General features: G+C 44.1%; 1 protein-coding gene across 4 annotated transcripts in view; it reads left to right on the top strand.

The window, feature by feature from the left end:
* Window positions 1–231: 231 nt before the first annotated feature.
* The window catches only part of ARHGAP21 (Rho GTPase activating protein 21), a 126,903-nt gene continuing 110,551 nt past the window's right edge, over window positions 232–16,583 (top strand). For 3 of the 4 annotated variants that reach the window (XM_082681207.1, XM_082681205.1, XM_082681210.1), the window contains exons 1-2: window positions 232–329; window positions 1,699–2,107. In XM_082681207.1, the coding sequence (XP_082537333.1) occupies window positions 2,027–2,107 (81 nt within the window). In that variant the 5' untranslated portion in view covers window positions 232–329; window positions 1,699–2,026. Of the gene's footprint in view, window positions 330–693; window positions 745–1,698; window positions 2,108–16,583 lie in introns of those variants that run through there. The other variant, XM_082681206.1, reaches the window with a different exon arrangement.

The raw sequence follows: 16,583 nt of genomic DNA, 5'->3' as shown, positions 1-16,583 counted from the left end.
GGCAGCGGAACCAGGCACTTCTGTCACTTGGCGGTCGCGGGCGCCCGAGCGCGGCCCCGGCCCGGCCCGGCGAGGCGAGGGGAGAGTCCGGCGGCCGCCGCCCCGCCCCACGCCCTCCCGCGGCGGCCGAGAGCCCGGGGCCGGCCGGGGCAGGTCGCGGCGGTGCCTGGGAGCGGCCGGCCGGGGGCGGCGGCGGCCTCGGAGCGCGGCGGCGGCGGAGGACAGCGCTGGCTCGTCCTCCCGCTCGGTCCAGTGCGCGCCGGGCGTGAGGGGCGCGCCGTCCGGTGGCCGGCCGGCTCGGTGCGGATCTACTCGCCGCGCTTTCTCCGGTGCGTGTCTGCTTTATTTTCCGCCTCGGCCGACGGGGCGCAGGGCCGGCGGGCGGGTGGAGAGGGAGAGCCGGGCTCGCCGCTGGCTCCCTCCCTTCCCGCCACCCCGGGCCAGCCCGCCCCGGCGCTGGCGCGGGGCCGGAGGGAGCGGCGGCGGGCGCCCGGCGGGGGCGGAGGGGCCGCGCCCGCGTGTGCGGAGCGAGGGAGGGCCGGCGGGAGGAGGGAAGGGCACAAAGGCCGGCGGCGGGCGCCGGGGTCCCGCCGGCCGGCCGTGGAGGAGGGGCGGCTCCCGTCCGCTCATGAATATTAACCGAGCCTGCGGCCTAGCGCGTACCGGCTGGGCCCGGCGCCCGGCCCGCGTCCCCGCCGCCGCTCGCGCCGCGCCTCGGAAGCCGGGCCAGGCGGGGCGCGCAGGGTGAGCCCCCTCGCTTTGGGCCTTTCCCCCGGGTGTCCCCGTTCGTTTTGGAAAGTACATATTTGGGCCGCCCTTCCCGGGAGATCGAGATCCCCGACCCGCCTCTGGAAGGGGCGGAGGAAATAGTGGTCGGTGGGTGGTGGTTTTCTTTTTCCTATTTTTTTTTCTCCCTAGGTGGCCACGGGGAACGGGGAAGACCGTGTCGAGGCGTAGTTTGGGGCGCGGCAACTAAAAGTGGCCGGGGCTGCGGCTTCATTTCTGTAGCTCCGGAATAATGCCCCGGAGAGGGAGTCCCTCCTGCCGCCGCGCGCACCTCCCCACCCGGCCCCGCGCCGTCGCCGCCCAGCCCCGCCGCGGGCCAAGGAAAACAGCCGCCTCCTCGGAGACACCGGCGGGCCGGGGCGGAGGGCGGAGGGCGGGCGCCCCGGGTACCCCAGGCCGCCTGGAGACGCCGGCAGAGCCGCCGGTCGCGTCCGAGCAGGACTTTTTGTTTTTATTTTGGGGAGCTGGGGAGATGGCGGGGAGCAAGGAGGGCTTTTGAGAAAGGATTATCCCATTTTAGTCCCGCGGGGAGCAAACTTCCCTTAAGTCTGCTTATCCGGGTGATGCAGAAGAACATAGACTCCCTCTCGTCTGCCCAGAAAATACATGAATTAAAATGCACTTGAAAAGGGAACGGTTTTTCTTGACGGCTGCACAACGGCCGGGCATGTTTGAGGCAACCACCGTGCAGTTCTGATGTTTCGCTTTTTTTTTCCCCCCTGGTTTATAGGATTTTTCCCCCTTTTTCTATCTCTTTTAGTATGGGAAGATTCTTTCATCTTTCATACTTCATCAGCATGGACCGAATTATCTTTCCATGTGTTGGAAAGGCGAGCTTGGGGTGGGCATGTGAGCAAGCCTAAGGTCAGTGTATGGAGAAAGTTCATGCCCTTTAACTTTTCCCTCTTCTAGGAAAGATCTCTTTGGGAGAGTCTTCACGACGCGCTCGCCTTGCTCTTGGACTTGGGAGGAGCGCTAGGAAGAAGGGGACCGCTTTCTAGCCGCCGAGGAGACCTCTCTTCTTTGTTTTTTATGTCTGGAGAAATGGACGAAGACGGTGAAGTCAGTTGAAGTCCGAAGAAATAATCATCAGGGCATTTCGAAGGCGCTTCATCAAAACCTTCATTCCCTGGCGCTCTAATTGTCTCACCGGCACTGCACCTTCTAGGAGCCTGGTGTGGCGTTTCCCCCCCAATGTGGACTCCCATGGGTTGGTCCCTTCTTTGTAATTTGAAATGAAATGATGGCCACACGTCGGACTGGTCTGCCGGAGGGAGATGGTGACAACAAGCTCAAGACCTGCGGGTCCCCCGCCTGTGAGGTAAGCGCAGCGGCAGCATCGCGGTGTAGCCCGCAGTGGCCTGTGTCTGTGAGGTGTCCTGCATGTGGGCGGTCAGTTGCCACCGGGCCTAAGAAGAGGTTTTTGGGGCTTTGGACTGAATGGTGGGAGTGCCCCAGCTTGACCGGTAGGGAGATGAAGCCTTGGCCATTTTTGTTTCGAGGAGCTTCCAGTGATTCTTCTGCAAGGACGTTTTCCTTACTTTGAAATGTCCCCATCTTGGTCATCTCAGGGCACGGAATTCTCCCTTTTTAGGTGGCTGGGAATACTACAAGCTTCTGTTTTCCTACAGTTCCCATTCTCCAGTATTTTTGGAGCTGGGCTGGTTAGGGGGTGCTTTGTACCTGTCGAGTGTGTATCCAAGGTTTGCTCTGGAGGTGGAGAGAGGGCATCTGTCTGGAACGCTTGTTGCTCCTGGACCACCATCTCTCTCCGACACTGATGCTGTTGCTGTGGATATCTGCTTTGGGTAGAGAAACAAGTCTTTTCCCCGTGGACAGTTTAGTTTAGGCACAGCCTTGGAAGACTGCTTAATGGAGCTGTAATTCCAACTCCCTTAAAAATGTCTTGCCTTTCCTGTTCTTTTATTTATTCCCTTCCTTTCACTGCTCAAAAGTCCTGTGAGTGTCAGCCTGAGCTGTCAGGTGGGTTGACTCTGCCTTCAGACCAACATCTTTGGGAGGGCTCAGAAGATTTTACACCAGGCTTTTGGAAATTTTTTGAGCAAAGCAGGAGAGAAATAGAAAATCCATTGATCTGTGGCACCCCTATGCCCTGTTGCCTCTATCTTTTTTCCTCCTTATGTTTGGAGTTTAATTCTATAATGGCTCCTTTGTGTTTACTTTGTTATTGATGGTTTCTGTAATTTGCTTTTGCTAAACATACTGAATACTGTTTTCCTTTAGATTTTGCTTTTGAGCTGCCTATATTTTTAAGGAAAGGTTGAAGATTACTTTAGATAACAGTAACATCCCCCAATGAGCCGTCACTCTCATTGTTTATTTTGTGCTTGTGTTACATTTTAACTTCATGGTCATTGAAACGGGGTCTAGTTCTCAGTGTGTGATTTTTGGCATCTTAATAAAAATGAGTCAGAAGTTAAGTTTTTGTTCATAAAGCAGGCAGAGGAACTTGCTTCACGCAGCTTACTTCATACCGCACTAGAAAGTTTATGCAGAAATCAGTGAGGTAGGTACAGTGTGCTGTTACCGTACAGTTTATTAAACTATAGGTTTACAGTTAGAAACAGTGTTTTACTTTTTGACACCTATAAACACCTGCTTGCAGGTAAAAACGTGATTAAGTATAACACCACAATTCTCTGATCATGGTGAACCATAATAACTCCTTTTGGAAGGCCTACCTACAGCTTAGTGATTGCTTAATGTGTATTGTAGTTCCATAATGATAGGTACTGTGGTCTTAAAGCCTTATTTGTCATTGACTTGTGAGTACCTTAATTAGCATGCTATTTGCATTGTATTTGCAAGAACTAGTGTTATTTGACTTTTTTTTTTGGGGTCATTTAAGGGATATCCCAGAAACCAAGAATTTATAATAGACACATCTTGTCCTTGGCTAGAAGGCAGTGTTTCCAGTTACAAACTTGGCTTTTATTAACAATGACAATTATGTATTTTTTTTAAGGGCTGTGAAATTTGCTTTCATTTGGACCTTACTGCTGGCATAGCCGTAGTATTTCTAGTTTGGGATCCAAGGAAACACTGTATTGTCTGTATTTTGCTCATTTAGAGACTATATACAGTAGTTGGGTTCGGTAATAAACTGTGGTGTTGCTTGGCTTTTTAAAGAATAGACAGATAGTTTGCTTAGATTCTGTGTGGAAATAGAAATAAAGGGGCTGTATGCTGTCAGAAAACATTTTCAAATCTCAGCGTGAGGGGTGAGGGTAACTTGTATTTACTGGCTCTGTTTAGTTGTCTCTTATTGATGCTTCTGAGGCACATTAAATCTTGGGAGTATTTATTAGTAATAAAAAGAGTTGCCACTGGAATACTTCGGGTATCAGTTTTGGGTTGACAGATATTTAAGTCTTTGAATACTGCACTTAATTTTTGTGCTTAATTTTATTAGAAGAATTACATTCTAGAGTAGCACTGACATTCTTTTCAAAATTTTAAAAACCAATAGCTAAAAAACTAACAAACAAAAAACCGATTGCTATGTTCCTAAATGGGTATTTGAATAATAAATTTGTGTGTGCTTTTCCTACCCAAGAAACGATGGTATATATCTTAATATTAATGGTATTAGCCGAAACTAACTTTGTAGCACAGAAGAAATCAATGTAGTGAATTAAAGGAGTCCCTGTTTTACGCCTTATCTAATTGGCTAATTCCACCTGCTGTGAATAAGGTCTATTGTTTTGATGAAAAACCATCAGGAATTTCTTGTTTATATTAACTGTTAGAATCTAATTGTGTTGCTATATGAGTAAGTGTAGGCACCACCTCCCAAGACTATATTGGAAGGGCCCAAAACAAACAAATAACAAACAGTCCTCTTCAAATAAAGAATTGTGACACTTCAGTAAAATATATTTTGACATTATACAGTAAGGATAGCATAGCTGTGTTCACACAAAATGATATCCCTTTCACATCTAAATATGTATTTTTGAAAATTGGTTTCACTCACTGAGCCAGGTAAGTGTTTTTTGTGTGTGTGTGTGTGTGTGTTGTGCACGCATGTGTACAGGCTGATCTATGACACCTAGCCTTGCATAACTTTGCTCACAAAATCACTTTGTATAGACTCTGAATCCTCTGTGGTATTTTCACCCCTTTTCACATCATATAGTGTTTCTTCTTTATGGTTCGACTTGCTCTCTCTCTCTCTCTCTCTCTTTTCAAAGCTTTCTAATCCACATTATTCTTTCCACTTCTAACATTTATTTCATTTTTAATCTCTAGTCCACAGGATTGTACACGTGTTTAGCACTTTCACTGTCTACTATTAGAACAAACCTATTTACTCATGCTAATTAACTTAGTTCATTTTATGTTTTGCTTCTTCACCGAGGCTAAAATGATCCTGTGACTAAAACGTATTATAAGCTGATGAAAACTATTTGTTGATTTTGGAACAGTGTAAATAATAAAGGCATTTTCTGTGCGTGAATTCATTCACGTAAAAATTCATGCTTTTGCTCTTCTTTCTGGAATACTGTACACTTTGCTTTTATCCCAGACTTCCTTGTTCCTTCTCAGGCGCTCTCTCCCTCCATCTGTCTCTCTTTCTCTCTCTCTCTTTAGGCTTCTTATTCCTCTGCTGCCTCTTTCTTGTTGGTTTTTACAGGAGCCAGGCCTTTCCATTCCTCTACTCTTTTCTCGCTCCCTAGGTTTCATTTTACATCCTCCCAGGGCTTTAATCTACATGCCCGTGATTCCTAATTTACAACTGTATCTCAGATTTTATGGCTGCTCTCTAAACCTAGATAGCCAATTGCCTATTTACCATACAGTTTTTTTGGATAGTCTACAGGCTCTTCAAACTCAACAGATTCTCTGCCCTGACCACCAACCTGCCCTCTCCCTGACTTCCTTCTTTTAGTGAGTAGCACTGCTAGGTACCTATCTGTCCAAGTTAAAAACCAGGCTACAGTCCTTGACCCCTCTCTCTCCTTCTTCCTCCTGTCAAAGTCCTACATTCTGAATCCCACTGCCACTCCCTGAGTTCAGATTAGCTGCATCTCAGCGATGAATCATGGACCAGGCTTCCTAACTCGCGTCCCAGGCTCCCAGCCTTGCCCCCTTCCAGCTCTCCGATCTGCCGTAACCAGACCGCTCCTCCTGAAATAGAAAGCTGATCATTGCATTCCCTGGCCTAAAACAGTTTTCTGGCTTCCCATTGCCTTTGGAATAAGGCTCAAACTCCTGAGAGAAGTCTGAGAGGACTTCTGACCCACCCTTCTCCTGTCGCATCTGTGACCTCTCTCTGTACTTCCTGTATTGTCAGTACCACCCCGCCCCCCTCCAAGGGCATCACAATGTCTCTCTCTTTACTTCAGGTCCTTATAAATCCTGTTTTCTCCCAGCCTTCCTTCCATTCTCCCCTCCTCCACTTCCACCCCTCCCTGGCTGATTTTTACTATCATTCTGGTCTTTTCTTCAACATCACTCAGGAAAGCTTTCCTTGACCTTCCAAGACTGGATTAATTGGCCCTGCTGCCTTCTCCTCAAACACCCTCCCTGTACTTTATCAGGAAGAGCACTTACTAGTTTATTTATCTGTATTCCCCTGGATTGCAAGTCCCATGAAAACAGGGACCATGTTTGTCTCTACAGTGAGTGGCGCATAGTAGGTGCTCAATAAATATATGCCAAAATAGCCAATAAACATAGCGGGAAAGGCTTTAGTTTTCTATTAACCGTTCATTTAGATCCCAGCACACTGTACCGTCTTGATGGTCCTCCTGCCTCACTGTCCCCTCCTTCTCAGCCTTGGAAGTTTCCTCAGCCTCTTGACCTACTAAGTCTTCCTATACCTCAGGGCTCTATTTGACCCTCTTTTCTCCTCTCCAGACTCAGTTTCATGGTTTTAAATATCAGGTGTAAACTGATCATTCACATATATGCATATGTACACATGTATTTGTGTGCGTGTGTGTCTCTCCACCCTGACCTCTCCCTTGAATTCAGATGCCCACATCTAGCTGACCTGCCCACTCAGAACCTCCACTCGCCTGTGGAGAAGCCACGTCCCGAACCAAATTCCTCCTTCTCTACAGCCCCTCCCCCCGCCCGCCCAGCTTCCCTGTTTGCTCCTTCCACAGTCTCCCTCCTCTTAAGCAAGAGCATTCCCACCCTCCCAGGTGGAGTCTTGGGAGTGATCTTTGATCCCTCTTTTTCTCTCTCGTGCATCACCTGCAAATCTGGCCACCGGCCTCTCAGCTCAGCCCTTGCCAGCCTGCAGTCTGTCCCCACAGTCATCCCGGTGGACCCTTTAGGAGTCAGGTCCTGGCACTGCTTTGCTTCGGCTCCTCTACTGGCTTCTCCTCTCCTTCAGGATGAAAGGCTGAAGTTCTCGGAGTGCCCGCAGACCCCTGGACAGCCTCCCGTCTCCTCCCTGAGCTCACCTCCTGGGCGCTCCCCACTTCTGCGGACACACGAGCCCAGCATGCCCCAGAGCCTTCCCGCTGTGTTCCATCTCCTTGGGACACTGTCCCCCAGGTGTCTGCAGGGCCCGCTTCCTTGTCTCCTCCAGATTTGCTTAGAAGTCACCTTCTGGGAGGATCTTCCCTCCCCTGCTCCCCAGGACACACCCTGCCCTCCTTCCTCACTTCATTTTTTTCCCTGTCACTTACTCTCCATCTGACGCGCTCCTCCATTTGATTTTGCTTATTGATTTGGACAGATGATGTACGTAAGTGTTAAGAGTACAGTTTGTTTTGTTCACCTGGTATTTCTTGTGTCTGGAAGGGAGTCTAGCACGTGGTAGGCCCTCAGATATTTTTTTCGAATGAATGAATGAAGGAAGGAAGACCTAAGGGAAATTTCCATTCCAAAATGTTGTTGAGTTTGCATCTAGGTAGTTTAGATTATATAACGATGTGTAGTGTGAATTGTAGGTTCTTCTTTAGACCTCCATTTCCATTGGGATGGCTGTTCACAGTTTTCTTTGCATCTTTCTTACCTTTTGGGAAGCTGGTAACCAAGTAACAGTAACCAAGGCAGTGTGTAGTACAAATGTATGAAATACTTTGTGCTAAGGTGAGATAATGGTAATGAACAGACTAAGGGAGGGGAATCAAACTGGTGGTGAAACTATGAAAAGGTAATAGGGTCATCCCTCAGGATCCACAGGGGATTGGTTCCAGGAACTCCCACCCAATGGATGCCAGAATCCTCAGATGCTCAAGTCCCTTATGTAAAATGGGGTGGTATTTGCATATACCCTTACACATCCTCCCTTATACTTTAAATCATCTCTTGATTACTTATAACACCTGATACAATGTAAGTGGTATGTAAATAGTTGCTAGTGTGCAGCAAATTCAAGTTTTGCTTTTTGGAACTTTCTGGAAAAATTTTTTCCAAATTTTTTGATCCTTCATTGGTTGAATGCACAGGTGCAGTACCTTTAGGTACAGTGGGCCAACTGTATGTCTGATGTTTTCTTTCTTAAAACAATTGGCCAGTATAGGAATCTTCCTTACGTTTTAAATTTTTTTAATGTCATGAATATTTCACTGTAAGTTAAAAAATGATCACAACATTGACTATGGCAAAATGTTAACAGTTGTTAATTCTGGATGGGGAGAATACCAGAATTATATTATTTTTGTATTTTCTCTTTTTTTGTTTAATTCCAAAGTTACAATAAAAAGACAGCATTTACAGGTTTAAAAAATAGGTAATATGTTACCAGTCTTGTGAAAATCAGGTTTCTAGCAAACCTACCTACGCTGCTTAAAATAATACTTAGACGCTTTTTGAAAAGGATACGCGTTACTCAAAACAGTACTTAAACAGTTTTTAAAAAACATGTTTTCTTCAGTGGAGGATTCATTGCAGGCTAGCGATAGTACAGTATAACATAACACTGTTATTTAATTTGAAACGTGTGTTCCTTCATATACTTGAATCTAAATGGCAGAATACCATTGTATGTCAAAAGCTTTACCCTGCAAATTAGGGTTAAAAGTATAGCCTGTTGGAATGAAGAGCAGCGGCAGCAGAACTCTGGATTTGGAGGTATTGAGTGGAACCCATCTCAAGATAAGAGCCATCAACAAAATGAGTACCCAGGTCTAAGAAGAGTTCTCCACGCATTGTTAGTGTTTTGTAGCATTCATTTCTTCCAAATGAAACATTTTATGAAGTCCTTGTGCCTTGCTTACAGAATCTCTAATTCCTTCCTCATTTCTTTAGCTATTACCAGATCACATAATCAGGTACAAACGTGATACTCAGTTTCTTTTGTTCTTTGCTTTGTGAAGGGACCCGTCATCTTATTATATTTAACACGATGATTTAAGTATGGGCAGTGCTGGATGTAGATGCACAGATGCTGTTGTCGAATGCAGCTATTTTCTATTACAGAAAGACCATATGGTAGGCACTTGTTTTTCTTTCTGGTTGATGTGATTAGATTAGTAAAATGAAAGGTTATTGGACTTAGATTGTCCTAGTATTTATTTAATTTTAATTGACCATAAGGAATTAAGTATGTTAAAAATATTACGAGCCGTCGATATGTTCTGTTGGTTTGAAGTAAGAAGATGTCTTCACTCAAAAGCTCAGTTTTGGATTGCTTTTACCAAAATAGTTTTTTAGTTTAAGTTGTCGTATTTTTTAAAAAACGGAGTATTGTGCAGATAGCTTATTTCACAACAAAATCTGGAAGATGGCCTTTTGTGCCTCGAAGATAATCTGAAGACAAATGGATATACTGTACTATAGGTTTAAGAAACTTAGTGTGATGGAAATTGTTTTTGATAAGTCCTCTACTTTCTAGTTATTTATTAATATGGAAAAAATTCCACCATGTAGATTTGTGAATAAGGGAATAGATTTAAAACCCAAATTTGATATTTCTGAAATATTCATTTATCTTAGGGAAATTTTTAGGCAGACCAGAAAAATTGTTATTATCAACAAATGGCGAGTTAAAGAATTTCTTTATTTTTCCTTAGACCAGCTCCTGTTGAACCTTCCTTCTGTTGGATACTGGGTGTGTTCTTGATTCAGACTTGGTTACTTATTGCCTTTTCCCCTTGTTGCTTATCTCTGTTCTGAATAGACACCGGGCATAGTTATGAGCAGTAGTCTGTTTATAATCCCACAAGTTCTTTTTCCTTCTTATAACCTAATGAAGACATAGCCTCTCGACTTGAACTGTGGTTCACTGCATTCATCTTTAATAGATCTTAACAAGACTTATTTTCTTGAGAACCTTTTGATTTTTCTCCCTCCTTAGAATGGAGAATATCCTTAAATATCAGAAGCTAGAAAGCTAGATTTATGATTACATTTCTTCTGGATATGTCTTAGCTACTGTGATCTTGGGGATTCACAGGCATCTTTTTTTTTTTTCTTAACCTTAAGATATCTAGATATCTTTAATACCCAGTATCTTCCTAATAAACACAGATTCTGCATTTAAGAGAATTTGTGTCAACTAGATCAGTGAGACCTACTTTCTCCTTTGGGTTTTACATATTGGCTTCTGGAAACATTACATACCTAGTGAATGTGAGGGGGAGGAAGTACTCTGGGCACCCAGTTTAAATCAGATCTTTATTATAATGCTTTTAGGAAACTAAAAACATTTCAGTTTACTTATTTTTCATTTAATACTATTTTATAGACACCATTCTCTGCTCATAAGGGAGATATATATATGTGTGTATATATACACACATATATATGTATATATATATACACACATACACACACATATATATGTCAATTTTATAAATGGAGGAAAAGAAACTCTTAAAAAGCATTATGCAAAGATATCTTCAGGGATTGTAATATGGAAGAGAGATTAGATTTATTTTGTGTGGCTGTAAAAGGCAGAACTAGGATCAGCAGATAGACAGATGGGCCAATTTCCAGAATTCAAGGAAAATTTTTTGTTAAATTAGAAGTTAATCGGAATAGAATGTGTTCTTTGCACAGGTGGGATGACCTTCAGTTAGGGGACTCCAGAGAGGATTCCTCCTTTGGTAGGAATTTATTATTTTATTTTATTTTTTAAATTAATTTATTTTTGGCTGTGTTGGGTCTTCGTTGCTGCACGCAGGCTTTCTCTAGTTGTGGCAAGCGGGGGCTACTCTTCGTTGTGGTGCGCGGGCTCCTCATTGCGGTGGCCTCTCTTGTTGCAGAGCACAGGCTCTAGGCGCGTGGGCTCAGTAGTTGTGGCTTGCGGGCTCTAGAGCGCAGGCTCAGTAGTTGTGGCACATGGGCTTAGTTGCTCTGCGGCATGTGGGATCTTCCTGGACCAGGGCTCAAAACCGAGTCCCCTGCATTGGCAGGTGGATTCCTTTTTTTTTGGCAGGTGGATTCTTAATCATTGTGCGACCAGGGAAGCCCTGGTAGAAATTTAAACCAGGCAAATCTGGACGATCATTAAGAATCACTTGGACAGCCTTTCAAACTACAGATTCGTGTCCCCACCATTAAGTTAACCAATCAGAATCCTGGGGGATGAGACCCCAAAACCTTAGCTTTTAAAAAAGTCCCCTGGTGATCTTCTGAATTTGAGAACAGCAGAATAAAATGATATTCAAGGTCTAGGTTCTTATGGCAGCCTGGTTTTAGAATTATTCTGACCAAACTGAAATCAATGTAAAGAAAAAGCAAAAATATGGGGAAAAAATTTAAATGACTGTAAATCAGTGAAATTTTCAAGCTTAAAATTATAATTATTTTCTTCTAATTGTAATTAAATGTATTTCTTTTTTAAAAATTAATTAATTAATTAATTTTTGGCTGCATTGGGTCTTCTTTGCTGCCCTCGGGCTTTCTCTGTTGCGGCGAGCAGGGGCTACTCTTTGTTGTGGTGCGCGGGCTTCTCATTGCGGTGGCTTCTCTTGTTGTGGATCACAGGCTCGAGGTGTGTGGCTTCAGTAGTTGTGGCACGCGGGCTTAGTTGCTCCGTGGCATATGGGATCTTCCCGGACTAGGGCTTGAACCCGTGTCCCCTGCATTGGCAGGAAGATTCTTAACCAGTGTGCCACCAGGGAAGTCCCTCTACATGTCATTAATATAACAAAATAATATTCTTTTCAAATAAAGTAAATGTTATGTTGAAAGAGCACTTTAAAATTGTACAGTAATAGGTGTTACACTTTTTTGTATGTATGTTATACTTTAATCAAAAGTTACATATTTTAAAGTGATAGAACTATGATCTTGGTTATATCAAAGCTATTGTTACTTTTTAGATTTATTATAAAAGTAATTTGTTTCATGTCATTTCTCGAAGGGCATATTTTCTTTAAGCAAATAGCTGTTAGGATGGTTTCTTTTGCATCTTGTAATCATTTGTTCATACCAACTCTTTTATCAAGAATAGGAAAAGTTACAGTGAAAGAAAAAGATATATTCTATCTTTACCTAAGTATACATTGTGAAGGGTTTCAAAAATCATTCTAACATAAATAATAATAAACTAATCATTAACAAAATAATTTCACTTTACACACCCTTCTTCATTTAACAGCAACAGCTACTCTATCTGTTCACTGAATCCATCTTATCTTTTAATCTCACTGATTGTGAGATGCATTGGATACTATGCTGCAAAGAGAATGTAAACTAATTACAGTGTCCAACTGCCAATTCTGCAAAAGAAGCAGGGTTTCTTAAAGTGATGTTGCAGAAGGAGCAAAGTCACTGACAAAGAGCTGAGTGAGACCAGTGAACAGATGCAGAAAGCATCAAAGTTGATAGGTATCTCAAAAGGGAATGATTTGAATTCTAGGGATTAAGAGAAGCTTTTGAGAAAACTGATGTCCTTGAGGGCAATTGCAAGTATGGGGAAGTGACATTTTCTTCTAGGAAGTGATGTTTAGTTTGGACCCCATGCCTTAAGCTGTTTGCCAGGAGACCTTAAAAAGTGGGTGTAGATCTAGAAGGAATAGCAGCAGTGAACAGATTTCTCTTGTGTTTTCTTTTTCTTAGTAGAGACAGTGCAGCTGAGAGTGACTAGAAAATCCTAGCTTCTCTAATTGACTTAGAAATAAAGCTGTTAGAACAGAGGTCAAGGAGTAGTGTCTTGAAAGGCACTGCTGTTGTAATAGTTCTTAGATGCAAAGATACTTGAGAGTTTGAATATTTTAGATGCCTTCATTTCTTTTTTTCTTTTTTTAAAATTAATTAATTTTTGGCTGTGTTGGGTCTTCGTTGCTGTGCCAGGGCTTTCTCTAGTTGTGGTGAGCGGGGGCCACTCTTCATCGCGGTGTGTGGGCCTCTCACTGTCGCGGCCTCTTCCATTGCGGAGCACAGGCTCCAGACGCGCAGGCTTAGTAGTTGTGGCTCACGGGCTTAGTTGCTCCGTGGCATGTGGCATCTTCCCAGACCAGGGCACGAACCCATGTCCCCTGCATTGGCAGGCAGATGCTTAACCACTGCGCCACCAGGGAAGCCCCATTTCTTTTTTTTAAAAATTTCTATATTGAGGTACAATGGACATGTAAAAAGCTGTATATATTTAACATATACAACTCAGTGAATTTGTGGATAAGTATACACCCATGAAACTATCTTCACCATAAACAGGCCATAAACAGATTCATTACCTCCCCAAATTTCCTCCCACCCTCTTTATTATTGTTGTTGTTGTTATTATTGTAACGTACATAAAACCTACCTAACCTGATCTGCCCCCTTAGCAGATTTTGTGTATGCTACATAGTATTGTTAGCTACAGGCACTGTGCTGTAGTGTAAACTTCCAGAATTTATTTATCTTGCGTAACTGAAACTTTGTACCCTTTGACCATCACCTCTCCATTTCCCCCACTTCCCAACCCCTGGCAGTGTACTCTCTGCTTCTATGAGTTTGACTATTTTAGATTCCACATATACGTGAGATCATTCAGTATTTGTCTTTCTGTATCTGGCTTATTTCACTTAGCATAATGCCCTCAAGATCCATCCATGTTGTTGCAAATGGTGGGATTTTCTTCTTTTTTTTTTTTAAGGCTGAATAATGTTCTCTTCAAGATCCTGATTTGAATTCCTTTGGATAAGCACCCAAAAGTGGGATAGCAGGATCGTATGATAGTTTTTGAGGAACCTCCATATAATGGCTGCACCAGTTTACATTCCCACCCACAGTGTGTACAGGGGGTTTCCTTTCTCCACACCCTCACTAACGCTTATTATCTTTTGTATTAACAGTAGCCATTCTAAGACGGTGAGGCAATCTCTTTGTGGTTTTGGTTTGCATTTTTCTGTTGATTAGTGAGGTTGAGCGCCTTTTCATATACCTATTGACCATTCGTAAGTCTTTGTAGAAATGCCTGTTCCCGTCTTTTGCCCGTTTTTAAATTGGGTTGTTTGTTTGTTTGTTTGTTTAGCTGTGTTGATTTCTGAGTCTCACTAGCCTTTGCTACCTAAAAGCACGATGATGCCTTAGCAAAATGGGCAATTGATTAAAAATCATCTTAGTAGGAACAGTTACACTGTAGACTTAGTGGGAGAGACTAGGTACCGCTGACATCTTTCTTGGGGGTGTATGAGCCACACTACAATCCCTACCTTAGGATATCGACAGAGCTTCGTAGTTTATGGCTACTAGAAGTGCATCTGCTCTAGACCAAGGGCGAATGCAAATTCTCTTCAGTTTAGGAGAGGACCTTGGAAGAAGAATCACTTTTCCCTGTTTCATCCTTGGATACTGCTGCCATTCTTGGCTGTCCTTTTATTTGACCACCATAATCTTTTTATCTAACTCTCACTTTCAAATAAGTTACTGAAACATTGTTTCTGGATCAAGTGGGATCTCTAGGAAAAAGGCAGATATATAAAGCCTAAAATATACACATATTCAGGAAGCATAAGGATACCCCAAAACGCATGGCTTAGAAAGTGAATACTGCTTGATTTCTGCAAACTACGGTGAAGTGTTTAGCATATATTTGACAGGAAAAATGTATGTCTTTTCCAGTTGGCTTTGAATTGACAGCAGACAAGACAGGGATCTTTTGGTAGTCTATGAAAAGGATTTTGAACCTCAGAAATCAGTCTGTAGGATTAATGAAGAGGGAAGACATAAAATGCCCATATCAGGAGTAAAAGAGGGGGCACCATTCAGAGCCTACAGACATTAACAAGATAAAAAGGGAATATCTGGGGCTTCCCTGGTGGCGCAGTGGTTGAAAGTCCGCCTGCCGATGCAGGGGACACGGGTTCGTGCCCCGGTCTGGGAAGATCCCACACGCCGCAGAGCGGCTGGGCCCGTGAGCCATGGCCGCTGATCCTGCGCGTCCGGAGCCTGTGCTCCGCGACAGGAGAGGCCACAACAGTGAGAGGCCCGCGTACCGCAAAAAAAAAAAAAAAAAAAAAAGGGAATATCTGAATAACTATATGCCAGTAAATTTGACAACTTAGGCAAAATGGGCAAATTCTGCGTAAGGATTCTAGTACCAATTCAGAGTTGTGTGTGCATATGTTAGGTAGGGGCGGTGGTGGTGGGGTTTCCCTCACCAGGCAATTCTCCGATAGCAGCTGGGTGTCCTACAGTTCAACTTAATTCTGATGCTGTCTACCCGAATATAGAGTCAGATCCCACAGGTTAAGGGCTCAATCCCACAAGACTGCCCTCCCCCCCCCGCCCTCGCCCCCTACCACCCGCAACTTCAGCGTCCAGTTGCAAGTTTAGGTTGTCACGTGAGCTTCTAACCTACTGACTGTAGATTGGAGGTTCCAACGACCCCTTCCTTGGGTTCAACTAATTTGCTAGAGTGGTTCACAGAACTCAGAGAAACATTACTTAACTAGATCACGGGTTTTATAATAAAGAGTATAACACAGGAACAGCCAGATAGGAGGGATGCGTAGGGCGGGGTGTGGGGAAAAGGTGTGGAGCTTCCACAACCTCTCCAGGTGCTCCACTCTTCCCAAATCCCCATGTGTTCACCAACCTGGAAGCTTTTCGAACCTCATCCTTTTCAGTTTTTATGGAGGCTTCATTACATCAGCATGATTGATTAAATCATTGGCCATTGGAGGTGGAATCAACCTCCAGCCTCTCTCTCCTCCCCTGAGGTTGGGATGGGATTCAGTGTTCTGACCCTCTCATCACTTGGTTGGTTGGTTCTCCTGGCAATCAGCCCCTGTCCTCAGGTGTGTTCCTGATGTCACCTTATTATCATAACAAAAGACACCACTGGTTGCTCTCCTCACTTAGGAAATTCCAAGGGTTTTAGGGGCTCTGTGCCAGAAATGGGGATGAAGCCCATATATGTATTTCTTATTATAAATCACACTATCACACCTTGAAAGATACAAATTACCAAAACTGCCACAAGGAGAGGTGTAAAAAAAAAATCTGGGGCTTCCCTGGTGGCGCAGTGGTTGAGAGTCTGCCTGCCGATGCAGGGGACGCGGGTTCGTGCCCAGGTCTGGGAAGATCCCACATGCCGCGGAGCGGCTGGGCCCGTGAGCCATGGCCGCTGAGCCTGCGCGTCTGGAGCCTGTGCTCCGAGCGCAACGGGAGAGGCCACAACAGTGAGAGGCCCACGTACTGCAAAACAAAAACAAAAAGCAAAAAAACCCTGCCATATGTGTTAAAGAAATTGAATTTAGAATTAAGAACCTCCCCACCAAGAAGACTTCAGATCCAGATGGCTGCATTGACATATTCTATCACATGCTTAAGGAAGAAATCATACCAGTTCTATACAGGCTCAGAAAATAGCGGTGGAGGGAACACTTCCCATCTTCTTTTTATGATGCCAGCATAAGCCTAGTAACAACCAGGCA

This window comes from Grampus griseus (assembly GCF_964374135.1).
Source record: "Grampus griseus genome assembly, chromosome: 2".
Taxonomy (NCBI): Eukaryota; Metazoa; Chordata; class Mammalia; order Artiodactyla; family Delphinidae; genus Grampus; species Grampus griseus.
This window is presented reverse-complemented; position numbering and strand designations above follow the sequence as displayed.